At 38.8% G+C, this 14,841-nt stretch overlaps 1 protein-coding gene across 2 annotated transcripts in view; it reads right to left on the bottom strand.

The window, feature by feature from the left end:
• Nucleotides 1-14,841, bottom strand: part of PDE11A (phosphodiesterase 11A) — a 426,226-nt gene that overhangs the window by 144,619 nt on the left and 266,766 nt on the right. For both annotated transcript variants that reach the window (XM_075180554.1, XM_075180553.1), the window contains exons 9-10: nucleotides 14,607-14,699; nucleotides 6,946-6,996 (exon numbers count right to left, since the gene is read on the bottom strand). In XM_075180554.1, coding sequence (XP_075036655.1) covers nucleotides 6,946-6,996; nucleotides 14,607-14,699 — 144 coding nt within the window. The remainder of the gene's footprint in view (nucleotides 1-6,945; nucleotides 6,997-14,606; nucleotides 14,700-14,841) is intronic.

Below are 14,841 nucleotides of genomic sequence, written 5' to 3'. Positions count from 1 at the left end.
TCCATACATTATTGATTGCATTTTGTGGAGCGATAACATCAACATGCATATTATTATGCTTAATTTATGCATATTCATTCACATCAGTCCCTGTCTCAGTTGAGCTCACAGTCTAAATCAGCGGTAGGGAATCTCGGCCTTCAGGCCATATGCAGCCTTTTGTGGCTCTGAATGCGGCCTGCATGCAGGAGGCTAATCTGTGTGTAGAAAACTGCCTCCTAGGAGCGTTGTGTTAGAGGAGGCAGTGGCCTGTGTCAAGGATCCCTGTTGTCCGTCCTTTAGGAAATTAGCGCCTAAAGTGCCTTGCATTCTGGTGCACCAATCAGAGATCTCGGATGCTCAGAGAGGAGGAACTTCCTCTATGAGCAGCCGAGGAGCCGACTGAAGAATCAGAGGAGGACAGGAGCATTGCAGGGGGACCCGCAGGCTCAAAATTGTAAAGAAAAGGTTCATTTTAAAATGTTTATAAACCAAGTGGATATCATGTTTTCCAAATGAGAACATTAGAGATTATAGGGTAAAAGCCTACTGAATTTTCTTAAATCTGTGCTAGTTTAAGCCAGTTGTTTCTCTAGTACATTTTCCCAAGTTTGCAATAGTTTTAAAGGAAAATAATAAAAATAATATGCAAAATAGGGATATAAACGTATATGTAGGTGTTTTAGATTCACTCATTGAAGGGTACAAAGAGAGGGTTAAAGACTTTGAAAGGCAATATTTCAAGCTAAGGTTGGGTTTTCAGCCACAACTGGTGGACATCTCACATGCACCAGAGAACTTACAGATGGAGATGATTGAGCATTTGGAGGACAACATTATAAAGTCACTTTTAATAACAAAATATATTCTGCAGAAATATGGAAGAATGTTATACAATATCCTTGATTACACCAATATACTCGGCGTTTACTCCCCTGCTTTAGGACAACTTATTGTTGCAACTCTTTGCTTTTGCACATGACAAAAATGAAAAAAAATCAAGGTTACATATAAGAGATCAACAATTGGAAGACCAACTGGGCCTGCAGACATTAAAGCTTAATTAAGCTTATTTAAGTTAAAATAGAGGGCAGAATGAATGGTGCCAAACACAGGGAGTACTGCAAGAAAACAATATGTATAGCGGTCTTAAGAACAAAAAAGTTAATTTCCTTAAAAAGTTAATTTCCTTAAATAGCAAAATCACTCCTGAATGGGACATGCTTACCCCAAAAAACTAATACCTGTTACTGCTGCAAAAGGTAGCACAACAAAATATTGAAATATGGGGTTTCAATACTTATAAAAAAACAACATAATTCAGTTGTTTATCTGAAAGATATTTTTGCACCATAAAACAATGTAGAATTGAGCGTAGAATTAGGGCATCACGGTGACTTAGTGGTTAGCACTTCTCCCTCACAGTGCTGGGGTCATGAGTTCAATTGCCGACCATGGCCTTATCTGTGTGGAGTATGTATGTTCTCCCCGTGTTAGCGTGGGTTTCTTCCGGGTCCTTAGGTTTCCTCCCACACTCCAAAAACATACCGATAGGTTAATTGGCTGCTAGTAAATTGACCTTAGTTTCTCTCAGTCTGTGTATGTTAAGTAATTTAGACTGTAAGCTCCAACGGGATAGGGATTGATGTGAGTGAGTTCTCTGTTCGATATATATAAATAAATGATGATAATGAATTGAAAAAATTAATTTTGCGTTTCAGTGCTATGAAATGAAAATATCACAGTGTACAACATGTCAGCCAATTTTTTTTTTTCTGCACCAGCCCTGAGCTGGCAAAGATTGGTGTCGACCTAAACTTTTACTTATGCCTTCCAGGTGTACTTCGGCAAAGAAGCACGTTTCTAGATGCAGACGTAAATAAGGCAGTCTCAATGTTCTCTATCTCCTATTATTAATGTAAGCCATAAATGTGGCTACACTGAGCAGTATTTTAGGAATCATATGAAAAACAAATTGTGTGCCGTCTGTGTCAGCCGCAACACAAAGGTTTGAAATCATGGTAATAAACTATCATGTTCAAGCAAGGAGCATACTGTATGCTACCATTTCTTACCATTATTGGCGCTATATATAAAGCTGATAAGGATAATGTAGCCTGTCCCGTGAATTATAATTGTAACATATATAATAATATATTAAGATTTCCTTTTGAAACACCTTAATTAATCCAGTTAAGTTGTGCACATTTTATTTACATTATTACTCCAAAGAAAATAGTAAATAGTGGTCAAAAATGGCAAGATATTAACACACTCTTCAATATAACACACATAAGTTTCCATGGCAAACACGTATTAATGTGACAATATATACATAAGATAATGAATACTAAAATAATCTAAAAGAATTTCACAATAGCTTATTAATTCCTATTAAAGTGATGTATGGTATATTGCATATGCATTAATGCATATACATTGCATCTACAACATTTGTATATGAAGATAACATTATCTGCTGAAGGTCCTCTATTCGGGCCATTGTATGCTTTTATCAGCAGAGCGACGTCACAGCTCATTCCTGAGCTATAGAGGGGACTGACACTGCTTAATGAGCTCTTCCTCTGGGAACTTCATTCACCCACGCAGGCACACAGCCAATCTGACCAAGCAGTGAAGGTGAAAGCCTTAAACATTAACGAGCAACATTAGACTGTGGCAGATTTGAAAAACATGAACTAGAATCACACACTATCCTTCCAGTGCACAATGTAAAGATATTTATAACAACATATTTACTTGATAATGCACATCTCTGTTGTTCCTTCTCACCAGGCAACATCTCACAAATTCAGCATTAAAAAAAAAGACTTTTATAGAATAGATTTATTACTCCACCACCCCTCACTACAGTGGCGCACGCAGGGGGGTTTCTGAGTCTCTAGAAACCCCCCCTGCACTAACTAAGTGGCCACTGTCCTATACAGCAGCCGCGGCGCTGTCAAAGAAGCGTCCGCGGCGGTGCTGTATTGTATACAGCACCGCTGCAGACGCTTCTTAGACAGCGCCGCGGCTGCTGTATTGGACAGCGCTGGCGAAACGGAGCTGCAGCTCTCTATGTTTTTTTTGTTTTTTTTTTTGGGTCGGCTGGGGGAACCCTCCCCCCCGACAATCCTCCGTGCGCCGCTACACTAACTCACCCGGCCTAATAATACACCAGCAATGTATGCAAGAAACACTTGCCTTCATAAGACTTTATGCTGCACTATCACCTATGAAAAAGATTTTACTAACATACCACTTCCGCCCCAAGGACTATTACTTGCAACTGTTTTGCACGAGCTCTGCCAGTTCCGGAACTCAGAACCTGCAAATCAGTTTAGTTAATCCCTCTTAAATGATGGAAAAGAGTGGGTAATAGCAGAAGGACCAATAATAATAATTGCTTGATTGTAGATCGTAATTGATCTGGGGTTCTTCCTGCCCTATAAATCCCGCCAAACCCCCCAGTTATTTTGAAAGAGGCTCTAAGAGGAGCGGAGGAGCTTCAGGAAAAACAACTGCATGTTGCTAAGGGGAGTGTCACGCTAGTGAAATCTTTTATGTCTTTAGTGCAGAATGGGGTGCAAATGAGAAATAACTAAAATTGGAAACAAATGAGTATATTACATTATCTAATGTGTACAAAAAGAATATTTATTTTATAAATGGTAGTATAGCCCTTACTGTAGGTTACAAAGGCATTATAACTTACGGAATGACTCTATTAAGGGACCGTATCAAAGAATAAAGCTACCCTATATTAGGTAGGTCAGAGTTCCTCAAGTTGACTTCTAATATCCTAATCTACATCAGGGATAATAATGTTTTCAATACTGTAAATTTTAAGTGATAATATCGCCACTCATCATTATAAATGTTATAATCATAATTACATATTTAGTGATGTTAAAGAATGAATGTAAGTTAAACCTTATATAAATCATGGGATGATTCAGGGAAAGGTCCCCCCTCCTCTTCTTGTGATGTAACAGCGAAATGAACCTGACAACTGTCCTGTATATGATAATCATTACCTGCTTCAATCAGCCTAACTGTATAATCAAATGTTTATAATTACTGATTTCTAAAGGTATCCAATCCATTTCTAGACCCATCAATGGATCAATGTGTAGCGGCATCATAAGTACAATGTTTACATGACTTCTCACTGATGTTCATAAAATAGTTTACAGTATATTATCACAGTATTAATAATACTTATGTTTTATAATAAGATAGTACAGTTAGCATTTTTTCATTACCATGTATACTTTAAAGAGTGACAGATGACATAGCATATTTTAATGTTTGTATCATCAGGGTAATAAAAGACCAGTAAAAATGCATTAAAATTATCTATTATTAAATGCCCCCATTCCCCTACTCTGCTAGCTATGCAGGGCCTCAGTCAGAAGTTTATTGATTCCTTCAGCAGAACTCTGGAGGACAACAATTTTAAACACAAGGAAAAGAGGATATATTGTATATTGGACAGAGGGAGACTTAAAGGTAACAAAGCAGTCACTATGGCCACCTACACACGTTGAACGTGCATCCTTAAAGACTATTAAATGCACTAATAACCAACTGAAAAACTAATGTAAGTGAATTGACCAATACACTAGAGATGCTTGGGCTCGGTTATCATCCTGCCTCTGTTGGGCTTAAGGCTGCTAAGCTATTGGTAGCTTGTTTTATGGGGGCCTGAACAAACCAAGCACTTCAGCCACAAAAGTGGCACTGCCTGTCACTAGAGCGCTTGGCTTGTTAAACTGTACATGTACTTTTCAATACCTGACACAAGGGGGGGTGGAAGGGCCTAAGGACAATTCCATCTTGCACACTTTTCTTTTTTTTTCTGCCACTGCTGTGTGGCAATGTTTCCTATATATCCTGTGAACTGCTGTGTGTTTGTGCTCGCTGCAGTCTTTGTCCGAAAGTGTATGAAAATAATATTGTGACCTGTGAGGTGGTCAAAATTGACTGGAAATGACTGGAAATGAGTGTTATTGAGGCTAATAATAATGTAGGAAGAAAAAGAAGAGCAAAATGATGTGATTTTAGCATATTTTAGCAATTTTCCCAAAAAATACACATCCAAAACCAAAACACATGAGAGTGGTTTTGCCAAAACCAAAACATGAAGTTAATCCAGATCCAAAACCAAAACACGAGGGTCAGTGAGTATCTCTACCATACACACACGTTTTCTAACAAGTGTTCCCTTCAAAGTTGCCTGCTGCTATACTGGAGCATTAACACTCGATACAATATAATGGAGTTCTATAAAAGCGTTCATTTAGTATACTATGCTGCAAGGAAGCTTATAAAACATTTGTCACACAGTGTTAAATTGGAGAACAAAGTACAAATCTTTGTCTACACTTTTAACAAGTGTTACTTTTCAATGCCCATACACACAAGCCCTTTAGAAGAACTGTGTCTTCATGGAGAGGCCTTTCAGCTGGAGTTTGTGTTCTCAAACAGTTAAAGAACTTATAACTAAAAGCCAGGCAACTCCACTGAAACACAAAAAATTCTGGTAGCTTTCAAAAGAATGTGGCCTGCATTTAGACATGAAAAGTATTTGATAGGCATTGAGAAACTCAAGCAGGACGCAAGAATTGATCAAATAAAGAGACGCTTTCAAATTTCAAACCAGTTCGAAATTCAAACAAATTTAACCGGTTTAATGGCCACGGACATGTTCCACCACCAACTGACCCGGATTCGAATTTTTGGTTAAAAATTTGTCAATTTAAGCAGTATAATGATTTAACCGCAGGATATTCCTGATTGCCTAAACTTATAGTTGTCTACAGTTATGTTTGTAAAATAATTTAAATATATTATTGCTATTAATAAATATATTTGGCCAATTTGTAAAGAATTATATATTTAGTTCCCTTACTAGCCTCGCCTTCCCAGACTGTATCATCTGTTCCCTTATCCCTGTTTTCTGGGTCTCCTACAAAAAGCTATTGGCATTTTTTGTATCTTTTTCAAATCTGGCACAACTCACATGCATAGTCAAATTAAATTATTTTATTCAAAGTTCTCCATTTATTGATGCACCAATGGGAATAAAAAATGGCCTAAAGATAAGCTGAAAACATGGAGAGAACTAGATGCAATCGTAGACAGGTTAAAATTGTGCTAGATTTCCAAGACAAGAACAAGAATAAAAAGTGAAATAAAAATCACAAGAGGAATAGAAGTGAAACATTAAAAAGTTACAAAATGTGAGAAGCCTTTAGCCATAAACTGTGGAATCAAAAGTAATATATAGTAACATATATGGCACAAAATATATAATATTATTGAATATAAGAAATGTATAATATGGTCGATTATGTTTAAACTGAAATAAAAAACAAAACATTATTTATTATCATACTATTGCCTTAGCTATTAGCATAAACATCACGTTCCCCCTACTGGTAGAAGCAGAGATGACAGAATTGCTATTTATGTCAGTGTGTGCTGGCCAACACTATGACATGAATGGTCAGAGGCTTCTTACAAGGCGTATTAAAATGCTTACTGTTTTATTGCTTAGTTCCACTTTAAAATTTGAAGTATAATCCGTGATAGTCATTGATATTATACAAGTAATGGGGATGAGGTAACAGTAGGTTGCAGTAACAAGGTGTGAGGAAAAATGACCTGAGGTTCCTATCATAATTGCCGCCAATGTTTGCGCAACGACTGCGCGCTACATCGCCAGCTATTGAATCTCCCCCTTGGAGTATTGAAGGTGTTTTGTAATAGAACATAGGTGAAACAAAGCAGGACGGTGGATCAGGGTGTAGTGTAACGGTTGTTGAATTAGATTTCCAGTGCAGAATTCAGAAGTGAGCAGTGCTTTATAGCTGTGCACATGAGACATATATGTGGTATAAATATTGTATAATTCCATAATACAGACATTAAAAGAAATGTAGATGGTTTACAGTACCTTACCTTAAATTTATCAACTTCAGCTTTTGAACACGTTGCATGATAAGAAAGCACCTGGTGGGGGTAAAAAAAAAAGAAGCATTTATAACATTTCCATTTGATCTCTTGTTATCTCACCTTCCCAGCCCAGCTATCACAGAGGAATAGTCCACCAATCAGATCTGGCTCTGTCTTCAAACACCTCCCACTATTTCAAGAGACCGAAGACGGTCAAAGGAAGCGACATCATTTATAACAACTTGAACATGACTGCACAAATGAGCAGTTTGTAATTTCATGTTAATCAAATTCAAATTTAAATTAACACTACATAGACAGACATAGGTGCTCATGAAAAACAGGGAGACAAACAGAGAATAGAGAATAATATCCCTCATAGTGATTGTAAAGATAACATAAAGAAAACTGAAATTTCGCCCACACTATGAGAACGAGCCCTGAAATCAATATCTGGGGAAGGGGTTAATATTCGGTGTCATTTTGTGGAGACTGATCCCAGCCTTGGGTACAAAGTTATCATGGGCGGGGCCATAAAATGAATAGATGGACAGACAACAACTGAAGAAGAATAATTTGTCCATATAGGTAATTCACTCTGCTGTACATATGTATTCATGCAAAAGTCAGTTTATAACTCTTTATACTTTTTGGTACCTTTTAACTTTGCATTAACAAAACATTTTAGAAAAATAAATTATATTATAAAAGTAATGATTTCAAAATTACAATTTTTGCATATTTCACTTCAAAATGAAGTCTCTGTCAGGAACTTTTTCGATGCATTGTAAACTTGGGCCTGAAGAACAGAAGTATTCCAATAGCGAAGAATGGGCAGGGGCGGCCCTATACTTTATTTTTAGGGGATGTGATTTATCATAGTCATGCACCCCCTTCATTCTAATTGGCTGATCCCAGTTGGCCCTGCCCCTGCTTCTGATTTGTCCCGCCCCTCCTCCGTTTTGCCTGGTGTCTTGGCTGCAATTTAAATAAATGCTTGTGCTGCTGGGGGGGGGGTCCAGATATAGCCAGTAATGGCCTTAGCCAGAGCAGATGTTAGAGATTTCCTTGGACAGAGCGAGGGTGAGAGAGCTGGGAAGGTAGGCAGAGGTAGCCAAGGTCATACACAATGATCAGAATTCAGAGAAACGCTGGAGCACGACTGAGATGCACAGTAGTCTGGCAGTTACTGCAATTGACCATCAGGTTTATATACCCCTAGAATGCAGAGGAAGTGAGCGATAGACTGAACTGAGCATGCTCCAGGCAAATTCCAAGGGTACAAGTTCTTGAGAATAAGAGCTGACATTAAAATTTGTCGCTGTGGCTCACCTGACTGCACCTCTTTTTCCAAGCCGACAAGACCAGTGATCAAGTATCGTATAGTCCGTTTGCATTTTCACTCCCAGATAAATCGAGATAAGTGACACAGTGCAACGTGATAATCTCCTTATGTATTATTGCAATTATATTCCATTTGAAAAAACAAGCGCATTATGGGCCCCATTTTGGAAATGGGCATATACCAATTTTTGTGTAAAATACCAATTTCCGTACTGCAGATACACACCAAAAATGCGTATGCATGCATCTGTATCTAGATTTGTGCATTTCGCTGCCTTGCATCACCTTTTACCAGGAGACACGAAATGGGACAGGCAAGTGTAAGCTGGATACAGTAAGGGAATGTTCCCAGAACTGCGAGATTAGTAGACGGGGACACATCACTGGGTAGTGGAGAGCTACTGCAAATATATGCAATGATGATGATCACCATCTAGATTCTTCTGATTGGCTGATAATGCATTAGCGTTGCGGTTATTATAACTAGTTACAACTGTCTATTTGCACTACTTATTTGTCATTTCCGTTTGGACTACTGCAAGAAATAAGAATACTGTTGGGTTTTTAAAAGGGGTAAACAATGGATTTGGGGGTGTTTGTATTTAAATACATTTTATAGGAAATGCAACTTATTAATAACAGTTAATATATTACTGTCTCTCTTGTGTATATGACAGTTCATTACATTATCATATTGTGTACAAATAGGTTAAAGTGCCACATTTGTATGCCTGATATATGTGTGTGTGTTAAAAAAAAAGTGATATATATATATATATATATATATATATATATATATCACATTTTTTATGCACTGGTCAGCCGTCAGCGTCCCTTGAAATACTTAAAAAAACCAAAACCCTTAACTTACCTTTTAATTGGCTTATTCTCCGATGCGATCCTCTTCACTTTTCTTCCGAGTCACTGCTGCTGCCTGCTGATTAAAGTTGTTTTCGCGCAGGGGACTTCTCCGTGCTGTGCTCCGCAATGGATGTCGGGCGGGCGTGACATGCACTGCGAGCGCCGCACGGAGGAGGAGACCAGGGAGGGAGCTGGATCGCCAGCTGACCTCAAGGTAAGTATTTTTTTATTTTTTTTGCAGGATTTTTTTTTTAGCGCTGCCCCTGATGGGCCCCCTGGCACGCAGGGCCCCCGGGCACCTGCCTATTGTGCCCAATGGAAGAGACGGTCCTGATGCCACTAAGTACATACCGCTAAGGTGAGTGCCCGTCACCTTGAAACCAGCGGAAAGACAACCATTGCAGTGCAATCGGCCCCAGCACGTTAAAAAAAACAGAATGGTGGACTCGGGAGGATCATTGGGAATCCCCCCTTCCCAAAAAATTATTTTAAGAAAAAGCAATTTGGCCCAGTAGTAAAATGTTATGCTCTTACTGGAAGCCCTTGATTTTTCCATGTCGATCCAACAAGATTTTGCGCTAGATTTACTAAGCTGCAGGTTTGAAAAAGTGGGGATGTTGCCGATAGCAACCAATCAGATTCTAGCTGTCATTTTGTAGAAAGTACTAAATAAATGAAAGCTAGAATCTGATTGGTTGTTATAGGCAACATCCCCACTTTTTCAAACCCGCAGCTTAGCAAATCTAGCCCTTTGAGTCCTCCCCAGTAACAGATCATTATCCTTTTTGTATCTAATATATTTAACCAGACCCTCCAACGTGACCCTTTCCAACAACTAAGCAATGCTATCCCGAAGCTGTTACAGTATAAACAGTATTACGCCAAGAGACTCTTTGTTCTTTTATAGTTTGCAAAAAAAATCCAGGGCAATATCTTTCAATTAAAAATAGTGAAATTTGCATAATTAGTATTGTTATAGCTTTTAGCTTCACCATCTCCTGTCGCTAGTATTACCCTCTAATTGCATTGACTGCAGCAAATACTGTCTATGCTTGAAGCCTGAATTCATGTTGCGACAACAAAACTGATGAATAGCAGTTTCCACCATTTCTACCCTTTAACAAACTCACTAATGGTCATTTAGATAGGAAACATACAGCAAAAAGGCTTTCTCATTTTTTCCTAATCAGGCCATTAGGATTAAGAGTCAGGGAATCAGATCACATTTCAAGAAAAACATTTTTATAATGATCACCTGTCATCATATTACAACACGTTGTATGAAGTTAAAAGTCACTTTGTTAAATCCAGATAATTGCTCCTTTTCTATGTGCATGTTCTGTGAATTCAGTTTAGCAATAGAAATTGTGTCATTTTAGTGATTGCCTAGGGCAAATGAATGCAAGCTTTAATATGGCTTCAGACAGTTGGGTGCAGAAAGAGTAATCACCATTTATTAGATTAGACGTCCAGTTCTGTATAACCCCACAGGATAGGCTGAAAATAAGAAAATGAAAAGAAAAACTGGTCCAAGAAAAAAAGATGGGCGCTCTTTACATACAGAAATTAATACATAGGCTGTTATATGGCCATATTATAGGCCATCATTTAGATTATAATAACACAGCCAAATAGGTGTAATAGAGAAATATTAATTCATCTCTTTATAAAGTGTAGATGGCAATAATTGATTTTGGCAATTCAATGATTTTAATATAAAAACACTGTCAAACTCTGCCACATTTCCAATTGAAGTATATAATGTTCTCCCATTGCCTGCAGCCTGTTGCAACGAGGTTATCCCTGCATCCGTTGTACATCGGTAACAGTGTCTGGAGATAAAAATACTTTTTCGTTCGGATTTGGACCCGCCTCCTGCACAGATAAACTCTTGTTCTTTCATCAACATTTCAACATTCCGTAGCGCTTTTACCTATTATAAGGGTTTTCGTTGGTATTTTAAAAGGAACATTGTGTGTGTTGGATTTTACACGTGTGCGTCCGCCTTTCTGATCTATTTTCAGTGCTAAGACATCATTTTTGGCTATTCTGTCTCAGTAAGGAGCATTTGATCATTAAAGAAGGCACCAACAGATAAGCATAATATAATTTTCAAAAATGTACGCTGCTTTCAATCAGATTATTACTAATGATGTATAATTTACTACACTATGAGCGCCCTTTTTCTTGATTTTGTTTGTTTCAGAAATCTTCCACAGCGGGTTACAGAAGAATGGAAAGAAGGAGCCCATAACAAATTCCAATTGGACATTATTACATTAAATCAAGTTTCTATGTGGATACTTTGAGTGCTGTTACAGGGAATTAGTTCATTAACTGTTTGTTTTGTTTATACATACATAAACATACACCGACCAGCCACAACACTAAAACGAATGACAAGTGAAGTGAACAACATTGATTATCTCGTTACAATGGCACCTGCCAAAGGGGTGGGATATATTAGGCAGCAAGTGAACAGTCAGTTCTTGAAGTTGATGTGTAAGGATCTGAGCGACTTTGACAAGGGCCAAATTGTGATGGTTAGATGCCTGGGTCAGAGCATCTCCAAAACGGCATTTCTTGTGGGATGTTCTTTGTATGCAGTGGTTAGTACCTAGCAAAAGTGGCACAAGGAAGGGCAGCTGGTGAACTGGCGATGGGTCATGGCCGCCCAAGACACGTTGATGCATGTGGGGAGCGAAGGCTAGCCTGTCTGGAGCAACCCCACAGAAGAACTGCTGTAGCACAAATTGCTGAAGAAGTTAATCCTGGCTATGATAGAAAGGTGTCAGGACACACAGTGCATCGCAGCTTGCTGTGTATGGGGCTGCGTAGCAACAGACTGGTCAGAGTGCCCATGTTGACCCCTGTCCACCATCAAAAGCGCATACAATGGGCACATGAGCGCCAGAACCATGGAGCAATGGAAAAAGGCAGCCTGGTCTGATGAATCACGTTTTCTTTTCTTGGAGCATGTGCATCGTTTACCTGGGGAAGAGATAGCACCAGGATGTACTATGGGAAAAAGGCAAGTCGGCGGAAGCAGTGTGATGCTCTGGGCACCTCTCCAGACATAATGAGACACTAATCAACAAATTGCATGTGCAATAAGGAAATGCAAATAGCATGCAATAAAAACAGCCAGACGTCCCTGAATTCTTACATTTATGCAATTGACTACATTTTGCATATTTACATTGCACCCTTTAAATACACTAGAGAAGCAACTGTGCTTTTGTACATCCTTCTTATTTTTGCACTCCTATTGAAGCACCATGTGTGTCAGGTGCTGTCACCGCACATCCACTCGGTGCCGGGAACTGATGCTTTCTCTTCTGTCAGCTCCAGCACGTCCCGTTGCTAGGCAACGGGACGTATCGCTTCTTCCTGGTTCTGGCGGACGCATGCGCAGTGGGGGCGCGCCCTTGTTGCTAGGCAATGGGACACTGACTGTAGGCATCAGCTGTTCTGCCGGCTAATCCACTGCCACCAATGAGAATGCAACCCAATCTATTTATAGGTGACTCTGGCACCATTCTAGTGCCAGAGTATCAAAGTCTCCTTATGCGCCAGTGTTCCTGTTTGCTCCTAAGCATTCTGTCTGACTCCCCAGCTCCATACTTGGCTTTCCCTGACCTTCCTTTTGTATATCCCTCTGGCATTTATAGATTTCCTGGTTTGACCCTCGGCTTCCTGACTACGCTTCTGCCTGACCCTGTTGTACCTCGCTGCCCACGAAACCTGACCTCGGATTGCTTGACCTCGCCTATTCACCTATTACATCACTGGTGGCTAACTTGGAGGGCCACGACTTGCGTGTCTCTGCAGCTAACTCCAAACTTCCTTGCGGGGGGTCCCTGGTGAAGACCAGGGGCACGTTAGACTCCATGCCTCCTTGCTTAGCGGTGCAAATACCAGTAAGTAGGCCTCAGTTACCTGCTAGCCGTGACATAATGCTAAACAAAGTTTTTTTATTGTGAGAGCAAAAAGTGTGATACCTAATCTCTGCCTTTTTGACAGCCACCAAATTATACTGAATTATATAAAAAAAGTTATACAGTATTTACATAAAGAACTACAACATAAAAGATTGAAAGATGATTCAGGCTAATCTTTCCAAAGGCTGACTGGTTTAAGTAAAGAGTAAAGGAGGTGAACTACAAGGAAGAGGAAGTCTGGGAGGTGAACAGTAATGAATGGGAAAAATAAAAATAATGAATAGTAAAGATGATTAGGAGTAGGGAAGGTAAACAATAAAGAAGAGGAAAAATAGAGGTTTAAGGTACGAACTGTGAAAAATCAAGAAGCAAAGTAGAAGACAAGGAATAAAGCAGGATGAGCAGAGGAAGTAATGAGTACAGGAGATGAAGAACAGAGGAGAGAACAGTGGACGAAGAGAAGAGGTAGAAGAGAAGGTGAATAACAGAAGAGTTGAAGAGTAGATGAAAAGTAGAGAAAGTAGAGAGTTCAGGATATCATGAATAGAGTGAAAAAGAGTAGAGGATGTAAGAAAAATGTATACACAGAGTAGAAGATATATAAAGTATACATAGAGAAGAGGATACATAGAGGATACATAGAGTAAATGATACATAGATCAAAGTATACATAGAGTAGAGAATATGTAGAGATAGGATACATAGAGTAAAGAATACATAGATCAAAGTATACATAGAGTAGAGGATACATAGATCAAAGGATACATAGAGTAGAGGATACGTAGTGTAGAGGATACATAGAGTAGAGGATACACAGAGCAAAGTATACTAGACTAGAGGATATGTAGAGAATACATAGAGCAAAGTAAACATAGAGTAGAGGATATGTAGAGTATAGGATACATAAAGTAGAGAATACATAGAGTAGAGGAAATGTAGAGTAGAGGATACATACAGGAAAAAAACATAGAATAGAGAGTACATAGAATAGAGGATACATAGAGTAGAAGATTTGTAAAGTTGAGGATACAGAGTGAAAATTGCTGTGCACTCTTCTAAAAACCACGAAATGCCCCTAAAAATATGTCTTATCCACTCCTTTATCTCATTTCAGTAATCTCATTCCACAAAACGATACACTGCTCTGTAAATCTCTGGACTAAGATGGAAATGCCATTGCTCCACCCAACTTTCTCTATAAGCTAGTGCACATCTCTGCTCCTCAGCGATTGTCACCATCTGCCGCATGCACACTGTCACATATCAAGACAGACACAGCCCCCACGCATGCACTTTGACACATAACGAGGCCGACACAGCCCCCACGCATGCACTTTGACACATAACGAGGCCGACACAGCTACCAAGGAAGATTTTTTCCTTTGTAAATGAGGCCAAGTATGGACATATGAAGTACACTATATTCAAAGTTTGAAATTTAATAAATCTATCCCTAGGTAGAATACAATTTATCAAAACACTTGTCTACAACCATTAAAACCTATGTCTAGGCTTACTCACATCAAGAGCCACCGATTGCTTTGCCCAGGATTTCTTCACTTGATCGTACATTATTGTATTGTTAATCCCAAGGCCACAAAATATAACAAAAGCCTAAATCACCAAAATACAGAAAAAAAACAAATTCAATTGTCATTATAGGTTATATTTCCTGAAAAAAAACAACAAATTGCATTTAATTGTAATACATACTCAATTCAGGCATCATTTCCTTAAAGTGAAATTAACACTTTAA

This window comes from Mixophyes fleayi, chromosome 7, assembly GCF_038048845.1.
Source record: "Mixophyes fleayi isolate aMixFle1 chromosome 7, aMixFle1.hap1, whole genome shotgun sequence".
Taxonomy (NCBI): Eukaryota; Metazoa; Chordata; class Amphibia; order Anura; family Limnodynastidae; genus Mixophyes; species Mixophyes fleayi.
This window is presented reverse-complemented; position numbering and strand designations above follow the sequence as displayed.